Source organism: Podarcis pityusensis, assembly GCF_964106645.2.
Source record: "Podarcis pityusensis genome assembly, chromosome: 8".
NCBI classification, from domain to species: Eukaryota; Metazoa; Chordata; class Lepidosauria; order Squamata; family Lacertidae; genus Podarcis; species Podarcis pityusensis.
Genome location: NC_138033.1, coordinates 89388718 through 89405665, shown reverse-complemented (window position 1 = coordinate 89405665; position 16948 = coordinate 89388718). Strand labels below are relative to the sequence as shown.

At 44.9% G+C, this 16948-nt stretch overlaps 1 protein-coding gene across 4 annotated transcripts in view; it reads right to left on the bottom strand.

Annotated features, from left to right (window-relative positions):
- Positions 1-16948, bottom strand: part of ZMAT4 (zinc finger matrin-type 4) — a 237808-nt gene that overhangs the window by 108559 nt on the left and 112301 nt on the right. For 3 of the 4 annotated variants that reach the window (XM_081016452.1, XM_081016454.1, XM_081016455.1), the window contains exon 3: positions 4280-4369. The exons of the other annotated variant lie outside the window; for it this stretch is intronic. In XM_081016452.1, the coding sequence (XP_080872578.1) occupies positions 4280-4369 (90 nt within the window). The remainder of the gene's footprint in view (positions 1-4279; positions 4370-16948) is intronic. 4 annotated transcript variants of the gene reach the window in all.

Sequence of the window (16948 nt, the reverse complement as noted above, 5' to 3'; positions counted from 1 at the left end):
TTCTGCTCTAATTTCTCTGTATTGTTAGGGACAGCTGCAAACAAGAACTCTAGTTCCATAAAGCATAAAAATGTATAGCTGCCATGGTGGGGAATCCTGAGGCATGAATACTCTGCACTGATTAAGAAAACTGCCTTGCCTGGAAACTGCTCTCTGTGAATTTTCACTTCATCTCCCCCACACCCCAATCCTGTTTGGTGATATTGTCTCCCCTGATGGCCATTTCCATCCCCTCCAACCACTGCTTCCTTATCCTTCTTGGATTAACCATAGGGATGATCCCAGACAACCAGAGAAAACATTGTGCATATCTCTATGCTCTGTGATCAGTTTGGCTACAGTATGATATCACCAATATGGTCTGATGCTCCTGGCTAAGTGTCACAGATAAGTAGGAAAAGCAAGCCTTTCCTATGCAAAGAAAGTTGTGAAGGTCCTCAGGGAATTGCAGCAACCAGACTGGCTTCAGGCATGGCTGCCCTTTTCAGAAGACCCTGATCCCAGAGACTGGTGGGACAAGGAACAGTTGCTATAAACCTAGGAGGAATGAGGGCAAATAGTCCAGTGTCAGGGACTGGCTGGATACTGATGAATGGGCATCGGGAGAAAAAGGGTTGGAGACTGACTTGGAAGAAGGGATCAGTGAACTGGAGGAACCTGTAGCAGCCAGGAGACGAGAGTGAGAGGCAGGAGAAGCTGCAGGATTGGAGAGTGAAGAGCAGGGGCAGGAGCATGTAGAGAGAGGTCAGGGCTTCCCCATGTCCTCCTCCTGCCCCCACCTTTCCTGCCCCCACTGTCTCCCAGGACCAGGTGAGGACAGAAGAGGGAGGAGCAGAAGCAGGTCACATGCAGGCGAAGTCTTCACCTGCTTGTGTGAAGCGTCTAGGTTGGGGATGGGGCCCCTTTGCTATAGCAGCTGTTTCATCAGGTGCACACCTGGGAGTAGCTGAGAGATGTACTTTTGACAAGGGAACTTTTTCCTTCCTCTGGGCATTCCATGCCTGACTGTGCCATGAAAACCAGAGGCAGCAGTTCATGGGGGGGGGGGGGGAGAGGCTGGTGTGCTGGAGAAGGAAAGAGAGGAGAAGATATATCACCTCTCCCCCCCCCATCAACATGTCACCTCTTGGCTCCATTCATGCTTCTTCCCCAGCCTTCAGGGAGGTTCTGGGGGTTCTGATAAGGTGGAGCTGCTGCTTGTGGTTCCACCAGTCTGGCGGTGGAACACCTCCTTAAAGCCTGGACACACATGTAGAATGGCCATTGCCCCTGGGCATCATGGGAATTATGTAGTTTCCAGTGCTTTCCAACTTACTCACCAGAAGTGGGAGGCAACGGACAGTAATTTTTCGGGCTTCCTGGAATTAATTGATACTCCCTGAGCACATCTACCACGGCCAGCAGCACTCAAGCTGCCCATGTCCCCTCCTTTTGCAAGCAAGGAGAATCTGCCAATGTTGATCTCTCTCTGTTTCTCATATTTCTAATCTTTAGTTATCCACATTTCCACATCAGTTTACATTTTTTAAAAAGTCATCATGAAAATTCTTTAGCATTTAAACTAATATACACATTTTTGTATGCAATTTTGCCAGATGTACACATTTGGCAAAGTAATTTCCCCGAATATACTGTTCTTTTCACCAATAGGGATTTTAATGCATGTTTTTCCCTAGTATATGCATTTTTGTACACAATACTTGATTGGAGAACTCAGTTGAAAAACTATGGATTTAAGATTGATGTTTTGGTTTGCACATTGTTTTGGGACTTGAAAATAGATAAGTTGACCTTTAAGCGCAAACTGAATTGAATTTACCCCCCCCTTTTTTTTGCAAAGAAAACTTTGGGAACCAGCAAAGAGGTGGTGGTGCAGGCCTTCAACACTGTAAATCGTAATGCCCTGTGGACTGTCCTTCTGAAAATTGGCTGCCCAGATAAATTTGTGAACATCCTTCGGCTCCTCCATGATAATATGACAGCAACAATCACAGATAAAAATGGCTCTCAAAGTGAACCATTCACAGTGGGATCAGGTGTTAAACAGGGTTGTGTTATCACTCCAACTCTATTTATTATTTTTATTGCCATGATTCTACAATTTGTTGAATGGAAACTCCCCACTGGAGTAGAAATCATATATTGAACAGATGGAAAGCTCTTTAATCTGAGTAGGCTAAAAGCAAAGAGTAAGGTAACCATAACTTCCGTCATGGAGCTTCAGTATGCTGATGACAACATAGTGTGTGCACACTAAGAGGATGACCTCCAAACCATCCTAAATATATTTGCTGAAGCTTATGAAAAGTTTGGCGTATCGCTCAACATCCAAAAAACCAAAGTGCTGCATCAATAAGCACAAAACAACCCCTCTGCAACACCACAAATCCAACTCAATGGTGTAATGTTGGAAAATGTTGATCACTTCTCCTACCTGGGCAGTTATCTTTCCACAAGGGTCAACACTGATGCCGAAATCCAGCATTGCCTGAGCTGTGTGAGTACAGCTTTCTCCTGATTGAAGTGCAGAGTGTTTGAGGACCGGGACATTCACAGGGAAACCAAAATGCTTGTTTACAAAGCTATTGTACTACCAACCTTACTGTACGCTTGTGAAACATGGACCACTTATAAACGCCATCTCCAGCTCCTCGAAAGATTCCCTCAATGGTGTCCCCAAAATTTTTACACATCACTTAGGAAGACAGACAAACTAATGCCAGTGTACTGGAAGAAGCAAAGATCACCAGTGTTGAAGCAATGATTCTTCAAAATCAACTCCGTTGGACTGGTCATGTGGTTTGGATGCCTGATTATCTTCTTCCAAAACAACTACTCTAGTCTGAACTTAAAAATGGAAAGCGTAATGCTGGTGGTCAACAAAAGAGGTTTAAAGACTCTCTCAAGGCAAATCTTTAAAAATGTAGTATAAACACCAACAATTGGGAGACACTGGCCTGCAAGCGCTCCAGTTGGAGAACAGCCTTTACCAAAGGTACCATGGGCTTTGAAGACACTCGAACTCAGGACGCAAGGGAGAAACATGCTAAGAGGAAGGCACACTTGGCAAACCCTCACTGTGATCAACTCCCACCCAGAAACCTATGTCCCCACTGTGGAAAGACATGTGGATCCAAAACTGGCCTTCACAGTCACCTACGGACAAAACGTTAAAACCGTGTTCATGGAAAACAATCTTACTCAGCTATGAGCGATTGCTGAAGAAGAAGAAGGTGGTGCAGGAGCCAAGCAAGTCTGCTATGATCCAGGCTGCCTTTCAGAGTGTTTGGACTCAGCCTATAAGTAGCTTGATGTTTTCCAAATTGGGGAAGTTCATTTCTGAAAATTCCTCTCCTTGAATCCTGAGCTTCCTTGACATAACCCCCAAACACATGTGTTGTGTCAGCTTGACACTTTTTGTGGTAGAGTGACAGATGTTATCAATATACTTTACTAACTGCCAGATAAATATTAGCAAATACAACCATTCATTTTCAGCTCAGTGGTAAAGGTTAGCTCACAAATGATTTTGAATTGGGTCATTTATAACCAGAAGTGTACAGTAGGAACACTAAATGTGCTTAATTGTAATAGGGTTGCTGCACATATTCATTACTTTCCTTCTCAGATATGAATATGGCATATTGACAGCTGTTGGAACATGTCCCAAAATTAAGAGCTGCTCTCCAAATCATTAACCTGAAAAGAAAAGAAAAGAAAAGAAAAGAAAAGAAAAGAAAAGAAAAGAAGGGAAGGGAAGAAGAGCAGCAACACAAAGTCCAAACAATTCATAGACTGGGGGCCCCATCGCCAACCCCTTCATTAATTTTTTTCAGGATATATTTGTGCCTCCAGGGTTTTTCTCCCCACAAAGCTAGGATTTTCAGACTCAGATTATGAACAGCTGCTAGCAGCAGGGTGGCAATGGTAATTCAGATCTCCAGAGCTGGGGAGAGAGACATGTCCAATTCATAGCTGAGCTGACAATATATGCTCCTACACTTTCATGTGTTGCTTAGTGCTTCAAAGGTATTGCCATTGTTAAGGGCCCCATGAGCACACGAGGAACATTGTCTCCAAGAACACTAACAGGCTTAGTTCTTCATAGAACAGGTTGAATCCTACCCAGACTTCCCAGAATGCCCACACTTCCTGCATAGTGCATTCTGGGCCCCAAAGGATGATGGCGACCTTGACCACATCTTGGACCCGATCCATTTTAAGAGGTATTTTGTAGTCCTGTTGGGTAACTGCTAACAGATATAGCAACAAAACTCACATTTTCTGACCGCAGCTTCTTCGCAGGACAGCCTCCATCTAGTGGGTGGAGCATATAGTAGAGACGAACTTTGCTGGCATGTTTCCGGCTCTGGGGAAGAAAACCCAAACATGTTGTTTGATATGGCATACTTGAATGATGCCCCATTTTAAAAACAAAACAATACACCTCCTCACATGTGGAAAAGCAGCATGTCAAGGAGGAGGCTTCTGCAGTTCTGCCCTATTGAGGCACAGGAACATAGCACAACTCTGCTACAGGCTGGCCTGAGGCTACATATGGACCTGTGGCTCACCAGCCCTGCTATTAGGCCCAGGAAGTCCTCTTCAGAAAAGGAAAGGAAACTCTAAGCCCAACCCAATGCTGTGTGCATTCCCAGCTCACTTGCACAGTCACCCCCCTTTTTTTTGCTATTGGAGATAGATGCAAGATGGCATGCTCTGACCTAATCTCTCCAAATGACATTAATTAGGCTAAACAAAAGAGCCAGTGTGGCAGGTGCCCCAGAGGAGCAGCAAAATCAAGAGACCCGGCTCTGGAAATTGTTTTATTGGGTCATCTGATCTCAGGGGATGTGGAGGCCACTTTAAAGGGGGGGGGGAATCTGAAATGCTGTGCCAGCTACATGCAGCATGAGCTGCACACTGCAGCAGCCTTGGAAAGAAGATGATGGATAGAAAGGTAATAACTGAAAACCCAATGGGAGTATTGAAGGGTGAAAGGGCTGAAAACACCTGAGTTCCATCAAATCCCCTGCCTGCCAACTGGGAATGAAAAATAAGAGCATTATGGCCTGCACAGTGGTGAACAGAGCTCCAGTGGCATGAGGAATATCATGGGGAAAACAAAGCAGGGTAGACCTTGGAAAGCCAAAACTTGTGTTTTCGATCCTTAGTTAATGGATAAATGATTACCCTCATCAGAATCGTTACAAAATATAGGCCTGGCTCAGCTGTGCTTCATTATTTTCTACTGATCTCAATGAGACTTCAGCCAGACTTCCGGGGTGGCGCCATCGGTAATGGCGGACTCCCTCTGATCTGGAGGGACCTGCTCCACGGGAAACGGGTCTTTTCCGCTACGGCGAAGCGGGGACCCTTTCAAAAATCACAGGCGGATGAAGCCTGTGACCATGGGACTCGGCGGGCACCTTTAGCGCCCCCCCAACCCGCAAAGGAACCCACTAACGGGCTCCGGAGCAAAGAGGGGGAAGTGGCGTGGTGCTGAGAGTCAACTGCTTCTTCCGTGGAGCGAAGCCGCACAGCCGTTGCCGGAGAGCGCTGCCTTTTTCCTGGGACAATTTGGCTTTTAAAACAATTACCCGTGAGTACTAAATTTCGGACAACTGGACTCTAAATAAGGACTTGCGAGTAGAAAGGAAAATTGGACTTAAAAGTTTACTTCAATTTGGCACTGAAACGGGAAGGTCTAAACAGGAAGTCAGCCTTCCGTTTCTTTGTAGATAGATTAAAGCAAAGACATGGCAAACTAGAGCTCAGAAAATCGCTTGTAAAGGATTAACTTTCATCATTTAAGATTGTTGAACCCCCTTCAGAAGCTGGAGAAGAGGGGGGATTTTTTCCGGACTGTTTAAACCTGCAGAAGTGAGTGTAAAGCAAAGTAACTTTCCACCGTCTTGATCCTGGAGCGGGGTGTCAGGACTGACGTTTTTTGAAGCTCATTGACCAGAGACAAACGTTTTTGACAGATAGGTAAAAGAAGAGAAACATAGTGATTCCACTGTTCCCCTTCACATTTTAAAGGAACAAATATTCACAAAATATCTGAAAAAGGAAACTTTGTTGTTAGATCTGTCTTTAAAAGAAAAGAACAAATAGAAGTTTTTCCCCTAGAGGGAGCCTGTGAAACTGTAACCAATTCTGAATCGGGGAGCTTGCAGCTGTTACAGATTACGATCGTGGGAATAGACTTCTGACCTTGCAGGACAATGTATTCAGAAGCTCTGCTGTGTGCTCTCTGTAAAACAAGTGCCCTACTGGAACAGCTACATGAGAAGACGGACTTGATGACTGATGCGATCAGAAATTTTGAACAGGCAGTGGGAAATTATATGGAGCCCACCCAGGAATTAAATCAGGAGTGTGCCCTGACAGAACAGATGGGGGAAGAGGATGTTACTGAATCTTGGGCGCCAGAGATGGAGGGAGCTGTGGCCCAGCAGGAACATGAGTTCTTGGATTTGACAAATGAACTTGGAAAAAGCCAGATTTGGAAAGATAAAGTTTGGTTTGGTTTGGAAATGGGGGGTTGGATAGACCCCCCTATGCAGGGATGTTTGGACTTTTCAAGTCTGGCAATGGGCCGTGAGATGTTTGGGGTTGTGGGGGCTCTTAATTTTGGAGGGACTTTGAAACATGTTCTTAAATACCACATGGAGTTTAGTGTGGACTATGGAAAAGGGGCTGATTTGTCGAGAAGGGTCAAAAATACTGTTAAGCTGGAGTTCCCACGAGTGAAAGGAGCAGGAGACAAAGGAAAATACAGCTATAAATATGAAGAAGAGCCGCGGAAGGGACATGGAAGGGACTTAAGGGCCTCGGATATAAGATTACCAGGTTAATGCGCAAGATTGATGGGATAAAAAGGACTGACAAAACCCGGGACCAGGAGGAAGAGACCCTGGATGAAGATTGGATTGTTGTTGTTTTTTGTTTTTTTAATTAGGATTGTTTTATAAAATTGATGAATGTTAGAAAAATGTTGGAACGAAATTATTTGGATTTAGCAAAAATGTTTAAAGAATTATGTAAGAATATTATGGTTATGAGAAATTGGTAAAAATAAGATTTAAGTTTTAAGCTGTAAGGTTTTTTATAGTAAGATAAGATTAAAATAGATTAAGGTAATGTAATGACAGAATATTATGAAATATGGAAAGGATTTGCTGCGACAATTAACAACTAGGATACAAAAAAAGGGAGGAGGAGGAGGTCAAAGAAAGAAGGTAATGACAGTTAAGGATTTGAGAATATTGGATTTGTTTTTAAATGTTTGTGGTATATTTTTGTCTTTTGATCGTGTTGTGCTATTTTTTGATTTTGATTTTTATTAATTTGTATTGTTTGATGTGGTTTGTTTTTTCTTTGTTTTTTCTTTCTCTTTTTCTACTTTTTTTTTGTAACTCTAAAAAAATTTCAATAAATATCATTTAAAAAAAAAGAGAGAGAGACTTCCACATGGGTTTCACTTACTCCCATAGAAATCAATGGGACATAGAAGTATGGGTAGGGGAAGAAGTTCAGTTTAGTTCACATTTAAAGGCAAACTTACTTAATTCACACTACCTGGCTCAATATGTGACCCCAAACACAGCATTCATTCAAAACCTTCACTTCTCTGAATTTTGCGGTGCAGTTTTCCACTCAAGTAATATGTGCAAACATTACTTTTTTAAGGTAAAGTGTACATAAAGTGCTGCATATATATATTAGGGAAAGCAGCTTGCAAAAATGTGTATATTAGGTAAAAATGCATTTAAAATGTGTTTATTTTGAAAAATTCACACCAAAATGCTGATGAATTTTCGTGAGAACCTAAAAATAAACTCCATAAACTGATGTGGAAAAAGAGAGATTGAAATAGAAAGATTTGCCCATCTCTACTTAAAAGTGCTTAGCTTTGCCTGGAATGTGCACTGTGTATTAGGAGAGTGAGCGGGGGGGGGGGAGGTGTTTAATACAGTATGTACCCTCCAACAATTTCACAAATGAAACTAAAAGCATTCTTGCCTAGTAAGAAAAGTCCCTAACTTGTACCCAGCCAGGATCACTGGCAGACCACCTACCCACTATTAAGTATTACAGACAACTCTCCTTTCCCTGCTGGGTGTCCTGATTGAGCCTGTCCTGCCAACGCAGTGCATCATATTTGGTCCTCTAATATACCAACAATTCAAAAAGAGCAAACAGGTGAAATGACAAACTGACTACATGGTTCCTCAGCATTCATAGACTCATCAGATTAGAGGGAGTCCCAAGAGTCATCTAGTCCTGCAATGTAGGAATCAGCTCTCAAAAAGCTCTTATCAGGGCCGGATTTAGGTTTGATGGAGCCCCAAGCTACAGAAGGTAACGGGGACCTTTATATGTCCAGCTGTCCTTTGTCACTGTTTTTTGTGTTGAATTTCTTAAATTACTTACATCATAGGAGCCCACACAACACAAAACACTGTTGCTGTATGTCGGTTTTATTTTATTTGTTTTTTTATCTTATACTTTGGAAATGTACATCCAGTTTTTTTGCCTTTACATTTTTTGGGGGCCCCCAAGAGAGTGGGGCCCTAAACCAGTGGTGGAGCTAGGGGCTTTGCCACCCGGAGCGGGGGACGTGGCACATTGCCTGCACCAGCGACTCAATGGGAGCATTGAGGGAATTGTGGATGGCTGCAGCAGCAGCGAGAATAACTTATGCAAGGCTTGCAATGCAAGTGATACTGCCAATGAAAAGCTCCTAGCCTGCTCTCCCGCTAGTTCAAACACAAAGAAAGAAATAAGAAAGGAGCCCCCCCTCCACAAACAGCGAGGGAGGCAAAGAACAAAACACATGGAGAAAAGCCCCCTTAGTGCTCCATGAATTTGAGCGAGGGAAAGGGTCAAAACAGTAGGGGAAAGAGAGGTGGAGTAAGGGCTTGGGGATGCTGACACGAAGTCAGTTGCGATTTAAAGCAACAGTAGGGAATGTAAGAGAATGGGCTACTTGGGGGGTACAGGGAGAGAAGCCCTGAGGCGCCAATCCGCAGCAAATGTGTTCTTCTGAGGAGGGGCCTGGGGAGCTTTGCTCCTCTTTGTGTTTGTGTGTTGCATGTTGCTGGGCTTTGGAGGCTGGGAGAGACAGGGGAGCAGCTTTGCACAAGCCAGGGAGCTCGGCTGGAGCGCCCAGTTGGGGACCAGCCAGTCAAGGCTGACCGTTGGGGACTCCCCTGTCCTCCTCCCTCCCCAGCGGAAGCTGGCAAGCGGCAAAGTGGAAGCCGCTTACAGAAATCTGGGGAGGGAAGGAGGGGCATGGAGCCATGGCTCCCGTCTGTCCCCAGCCCCTCCCTCCCTCCTGTAAAGTCCCTCGCTGTAAAGTGACAAAGCAGGAGCCACTTACAGCAAGCCAAAGCTTTACCACTCATGGGCTTGGGGGTCGCAGGCAGGGCCCCCTGCCAAAATGTCACCCCTCCTTCAGGATGGCACCCGGAGCGGACCGCCCCCTCATTGGTACGCCTCTGCCCTAATCTATAGCTTATTTAGTTTACCTATACGTAAATCCGGCACTGGCTCTTACCATCCAAATTCATTTTTGTTGGAATCTCCTTTCTTGTTAATTTGAATCAGTTGGCTTGAGCGCTAGAAAACATGTTTGCTCTCCCTTCTATGTGAAAAGCCCTTCAAATAATTGAAGATGGGCACTATACTTTTGTCGATGCAGCCTAGAACCGTATTAGCTTTTTCTTCTGCTACATCGCATGGTTGACTCATGTTAGGCTTGTGGCCTATTAAGACCCCTGGATCCTTTTCACGTGCGCTCCTGTTAAGTCAGGTGTCCCCCACCCTGTATTTGTGCATCTGATCATTTCTGCCTAACTGCAGAACCTTACCATAGTCCCTACTGAAATTCATTTTGTTCTTTGGGGCCCCTTTCTCCAACCTGTTAAGGTCATCTTGAATCCTGTTTTTGTTTTCTGTGCACACATTGCACACTTTGGAACACCAGAAGCTTCCTTCTTCCACCATTGGCCCATCTCACTCACCACTAACTGGCAGCAGTTCTCCACCCCCACCTTGAGGTTGAAGCTGGCACCTTCCGCAACCAGGGCAGATGTTCTGCCACTGAGCCCAGGCATGCAAGTCAAGATGCACCAGAGCCCCAAAACTCAAAGAGATTTTAACTTTTAGCAGCCAAAATGAAAGGGTCCTAATGCCAGAAAACTGAAGCCTACATCAACCATAATGTTTTAATGTATTGTCAAACTCCCTCAATCTCGGGTGGTGAGTGCTGACGACTGAGCCAAAACAGAGCCACTGAGAAACAAGAGGGAGACATTAATATTTGCAGAAGTAAAAGCCACCCCCTTTCAAAACAGTTTGTTGTAGGTCACACTTGTCTTTCCTAAAAGGCAAAGTAAAGAGAGTGATTTATCCAGATCACACCACCCAGGAAACTGAAATGGTCTCTGTCAAATTGGGAGAGCTGGAGAGTAGGCAAAGGCCCAGAGAAATGAAATGGGTGCATGCACCAGGTCCTATTGCTGAAAGTACTGTATATGGGAGAATTGTACTGGCCTGTGGTTCTAGGTTGTGCTATTAGCGGTTGAGTTATTCAGTTCAAAGAAAAGTGCAAATTTTGCATTTTGAGTGAAGTCATTTACTTTGCCTCAAACAGCATTAGGTTTTATGCTTCCGGGACTGGCTTTGCCCTCTTGTTAATTAAAACTTTGCCCTGCAGCATTCTTTGCTCTTCTAGAGGAAAAGGCACATTCTCACATGGAGGTCTTTGCAAGAGCCTGGGGACTTCTAAGAAGGGGAAGGCACAAAGCCTGGAAATTTGCATCTCATCTGAGCTGCAGAACAAACTTCTACATCTTTTCAGCCACACCCCCTCCCCAGCTGAAAAGAAATCTGAGGGACTTGGGGGCAGGAAACACCCCCATAGCTTGCTGCTATAATGATCATTGTCAAGTTTCGCTTGCAAAGTCCTACCACAACAATGTGGCAATGAAATGAGAGGACAGGCAATGGTGGAGCAAGCTGATTGGGCACCTGGGGTGGCGCACGTGCCCTGTGCCCAGGGGCGGGGCCAGTCACCCGTGGGGGCGGGGCAAGGTGGGGCAGGATGCTCCATGGGGCCTCTGAGGAGTCTGCCTGCCTCCTCCCACTCAGCTGCCCTACAGCTGAGGTGGAGGCGGTGGGCGGACCATTTGGGGCAGCGTGGGGGGGGGGGCATTGCAGGCCCCATGGTGAGTGCTGCCGGACATTTTGTCACCCCCCCAGTGGTGACACCTGGGGCAGCCTGCACCCACTGCACCCACTTCCTCTGCCCCTGAGGACAGGGGTCCTAGAGGCTCCAGTGTCTCCTGGGGTAGCAGTGCCTTCTGCTAACTTCTTCTGGTCCACCAGCCATGACCATGCCTGGACATGGATAGTCTGACCGCTGCAAGCCCATCTTGAGCCTGGATTACTGCCATGCCCTCTCTATGGAGCTGCCCTTGCGCCTGGTCTGGAAGCTCCAGCTTGTGAAGACTGTGGCTGCTATACTGCTGGTGCAGGTTGATAGCCGGCAATGTGTGCCGCCCTTGTAAAAACAGCTGCCCATTGGCTACTGAGACAGGTTCCAGGTTCTTATATGAATCCTCAAAGCAACCCAGGGGCAGGGTGCCTCAGGGATGGCCTGACCCCTGGTGCCCCCACTTGTGCACCGAGATCCTCTATAGGAGTAGTTCCCTGAGTTGGTGAGGCTCGCCTGATGTCATGAAACGGAGCCTTCCGTGTTATTGCCCCCGTCCTGTGGGGCAGGCCTCTTTCGTATTAACATTAAACATTCTCTGAAAATGCTTTCTGCACTGCCAAACCTATGCAGACAGTTAAAAGGAGGGGTTGATATTATAATTAGCCAGTGATCTGTGATTTTGCTTCCTATTTGACTTTTATTGTATATACATTTGTTGTGCATTGTTTTGACTTTTTAATTCTATTTATGGATTTGGAGTATTCAAGTATATTTTAAAAAAATAAACTGACCAAGGTAATATTGAGGCCCATTGGCTACCCTCACCTGGTTTAATCAGCAAGTCAAAGAAGTACCAAAGGGGTGGTTGCTGTCGCCTGCTGACAGCTTCTAGGAGCCACAGGTGAGAGCTGAGTACAGCGTGGGGACCAAAGGTGGACAAACTACCCACCAGAGGTACTACGCCTCCCCTAACACCCCATACTCCCCAATCTATTCCAAGTGCTGCTCATATATTAAAAGACAGCCCCTGCCTAAAGGCTCACAATCCAATAGACGTGATACAAAAGGAAAAGGGGATGTGTTGGGCAGAGGAAAGCAAGCACTGGAGCAGCTGCAGCTTCAGTGACTGATGGACAGAGCTCGGCTGGTCCCTCCCAGGGAGACAGGGAGGGAAGCCTGCCAGTGGCCCTCCACAGATCACGGTAGCAGAAGCTAGACTGTGCCCCAGAATACCAGGTAACTGGCCTATGCAGCAGCAGGGGCAATGCAAACAGGTCTGTTTGGAATCCTTGCTTCTGATGGCACCACTCTGTTGGAATTTCAGATCACAGATCAGCAACTGGGAGGGGGCAGAATTAAATTGCCATTAAACTATGTTAGAAGAACATATTTCCCTCATCCAAGAGCAGAAGCAGTTCCATTTGTATGCATCACTGTGCCTGCACATTTTTTTCAGGAAGAAATTTGTGCATTAAATAAAAGAGAAGAGTGCAAATAAGAGAACGAAACAAATTAGCAAGGATAAGTGGTGTCAAATAGCTACACTCTTTGGGGTGAGTGTTGGAGCAGAGGAGGAATGTATTTTCCCCTGACAGACACTCAGATGATCTAAAGGGAAAAAAACACTTTTAGTGACATGTGAAAATATCCTTAGTGTTGCATTGCAGAGGAGCAGCAAAGTCTCCAAATGTTGTGCTGCAGTTCTCCACCTCCCTCCCCCATAAATTGATATTGAAATTGAAAAATACATATGGCAAAATATTAATAAGGAGAAATGTGCATATGTATATATTAGAGATATACAGAAATGTGTTATATTAGGCAAAATTGCTTAGAAAAATATGCATATAAAGAGAAACAGCCACTAAAACGCTGATGGATATTCATTGGCTGCCCCTCCCTTTAATGGCCAACTGATGTGGCAAAGTGGCACACTGAACCTAAAACTGAAAGGAGAGAGAGAAATGGGGAGAAATTAAAATGTCTCCAATCTCTAGAGGTCTCTGCACCCAGTGGTGGAACTTCATGCTCCGGCACTGGGTGGGGGCGGGGCGCGGAGAGCAGGCGGATTGGGGGTGGCGTGCGTCCTGGGGGCGGGGCATGCCGCCTGCAGGGGGTGGCACCCAGCGTGGGCAGGCGGGGGGGGCAGCCGTGATGGCACCCTACCAGGATCGCACTGCCAGGGGCGGTGCGCTCCCCCTGCATTCCTCTTCCTCCGCTGGTGTCTGCACCCAGTTCTGCCACAACAGGCACTGGGGCTTCCTTGAAACTTGGTTGAGTTGCATGAGTTGTAGTCAATATTACCCCTACTCAAAGTAGACCCATTGAAGATAATGAATGTAACTAACTTAGGGTCATTGTTTTCAATTGGTCTACTCTGAGTTGAACTGGGTAGAAGCCCGTGTCTTTTGGTTCTTCATCATGCATGTATTAACTTTATCACTTTATCCAGCTACTGGCCCTGATCCACCTACATTTAAGCACCCAACCACATTCCTATGCTCAGTCAGAAGCAGCCACCATTTGTTTCAACAGGACTCACTCCCAGATAAGTGTGAATAGGATTGCAGCCTGCACATGTAAGACCGCAATTCTAAGCACATTTACTAGGGAGTAAGCCCCTTTCACTTCTATAGAGTTTACTTCTGAGTTAATAGGCTTATGATTGCCTTGTAAGGCTGCAACCCTGTGCATGCTTACCTATGAGGAAGGTTCACTGCAGATAATGGGCTTTCCTTCTGAACAAGCACTCATAGGATTAGGCTACATCTCCCACTGAAATCAATTGAACTAGTTAGACGTCCAGATGCTTTTGGTGGGACAGAGCCATTACTGACTATGGCCAGACTAGGTCCACTGTTCTCCTGCCCCCACCCACCCACTCTTTGCTTGTGTGTAATGGTCTTGTATTAATTTTAGAATACTGGGGGTGGAGGGGGCACCTCAGGACCAGGGACCTGCAATTATGTGGGGAGGGGCTTATCTGTCCCCCAATATTTTATTCAAGTTGGCACCCCTGGTTATATGTCAAGAACACATAGGGGAGGGGAGGAAATTTAAATTTACATTTATTTATTAAAGTGAAGCTTTAAGGTGGTCAAAAACTGGGCAGTTAAAAGACTAGGACTTTCACCATGCCTGTCAACTGTCCTGGAAAAACTGGGGCATCCCATTTTTCCCCCATGAGAGCATGACGGTCAGTTGGGGTGTCTTGCTCTTGTGCAATTTTGGGCCAAGATCTCGCCCTGTTCCGTGAACTCGCACAGTGCACCAACACATGCTTTTTTTCCAGTCTGAGATTTTGTGCAGTACCCCAAATGCACATTTTGGGTGCCTGCCAAAACCCCCACTTTTTCTGCACCCATGATCTTGTGCAGGTCACGTGACTCATATCGGAGTGCAGACCCGGAAGATAGTGTCCCGGATTGGAGCAATGTCATGTTGGAGGGTGTGCTTTAACCAGGAGCACAGATAAAATCCATGGGTAACAAAAAAGTCACTTCCTTTTAAAAAAAAATCCCAAAATTTTTATTAAGTTTTACATTTTTATCATATTTACAACATATCAAATCATCAAAATGAAACAAAGCATTCCCCTGGTTTTCCCCTCCCCCCCCCTTTGACTTCCCTCAGCTTTCTCTTCTGGTTTTCCCCGATATTGGCTTCCCCTGCTTTCTTTCTTATATCTTCATATGAATTCTATGTATAAATTATATTATTATTTTTTAGAATTTTGACATCTTTATAGCTTTTATACTTATTTTTGTTGATTGTAAGTGTTTTTATTTCTTTACATTGTTTCTGTAAATACAACATAAATGATTCCCAATCTTTTTAAAATTCTCTATTGTCTTTGTCTCTGAGTCTCTCTGTTAGTTTCGCCATTTCAGCATATTCCATCAGTTTTTGTATCCATTCTTCCTTAGTTGGTATTTCTTTGCTTTTCCATCTTTGGGCTAGTAGCATCCTAGTCGCAGTCATAGCATACATAAATAGTTTCTTCTTTTCTGTTGGTAGTTCTTGACCCAAAATGCCTAGTAAAAAAGCTTCTGGTCTTGTAATAAAAGTCAATTTAAACATTTTTGATTTCATTATAAATCATATTCCAATAATTTTTAATCAGTTTGCAAGTCCACCACATAAGGAAAAAAGTGCCTTCCTTTTCTTTACACTTCCAACATTTGTTGGAACCTGTTTTGTACATTTTTGCCATTTTTTCAGGTGTAATATACCATCTGTACATCATTTTCATATAATTCTCTTTTAATAATATACAATCTGTAAATTTCAAATTCACTCACCACAATTTTTCCCAATCTTCCATTTGTATATTATGTCCTATATCTTGCACGCATTTTATCATCACACTTTTCACCTCTTCATCTTTTGTTTCCCATTCTAATAATAAATTATATGTTTTCTTCAAAAGTTTGGTATTGTCCTCTATGTCTTTCCTTTGGAATCTAGAATAGTGTAGCTAAAACCTTTCTTTTTGTCTTCTTTGAAAACCTCATTTAGTTGCTGATATTGCAGCCAATCATAAACATATTCTTTGATCTCCTCAAGTTCTTTCAGCTTTAAATTCCCTTCTATTGTCAGTAGGCCATGTTTTTCCCCTATTTATTTTTTTAATTGAAATTACTTCTGTTGGAGAGACCCACCATGGAGTCTTTTGTTCTAACAATTCTTTATGTTTTCCCCAAGCTCTTAAAAGAGATCTCCTGATTATAAAAAGCTTTGTGTACTTTCCCTTTATTATACCACGGATAGGCATGCCATCCAAATCTGTTATCATGTCCTTCCAAATCTAGTAAATCTGTATTTTCTAATTTTATCCAATCCTGGATCCAAGTAATACAAGCAGCTTCATAATATAATTTAAAATCAGGAAGGGAGAAACCTCCTCTATCTTTAATATCTGTGAGTATTTTGTATTTTATCCTTGGCCTCTTTTCTTTCCATATGAATTTTGAAATATCTGTTTGCCATTTTTTAAAGCAAACTTGTGATGGCCTGGGAATCGGATTCAGAGGCTGAACCTGAGGAATCCCAGGCTGCACGGAGTACCCGCCTCCAGGGCTGGCTCAGCCGGGGCTGGGGCTTGAACCTGAAGGGCCCTCACCTGTGCTGGATCCTCAGGAGCAGACACCAGCTGAATCTGCTCTGGCTCCAGAGGTGACTGAGGACCCATTGCCTGCAGGTGCTCCTCTCCCAGCCCTGTCAGGGGAAGGTGAGGTTGCCTCTGGGTCCAGTAACCCTCCAGCCTCTCCTGAGCTGCAGAGGCTCAGGGCAGAGAGGCGGAGGGAACTAAGTTCTCGCAGGAGGAGTGCTCGCCTTCAGGCTAGGAGAGGCGAGTCACCTGTGGACTGGGGCCGCCCTATGCCTCAGAGGAGATAAAGGCCAGCCTGCCCAGTCCCAGGTTGCGGGAGCAACATAGTTGGTTACCTGTTCCTGCCGGCACGCTGTCCTGCTTTCTGCCAGAGTTCCTGACCACGCCCGACTCCCTGCCTTGGACCCCGCTTCAGCCTCGGACCGGACACTGACCACGCCGCATGGTAAACACCCCCCCCCGGGACCAGCACAATACTGTATTACTTAATGCCTGTATTGTCTGAAACAAAAACATTTTTGGCAATGCGTTCATCTTAATGGCTGTAATTCTTCCTAATAGTAACTTCCTAGACGGCTTTGTGATGGACCATTAGAAGAGCTGCACCTTGC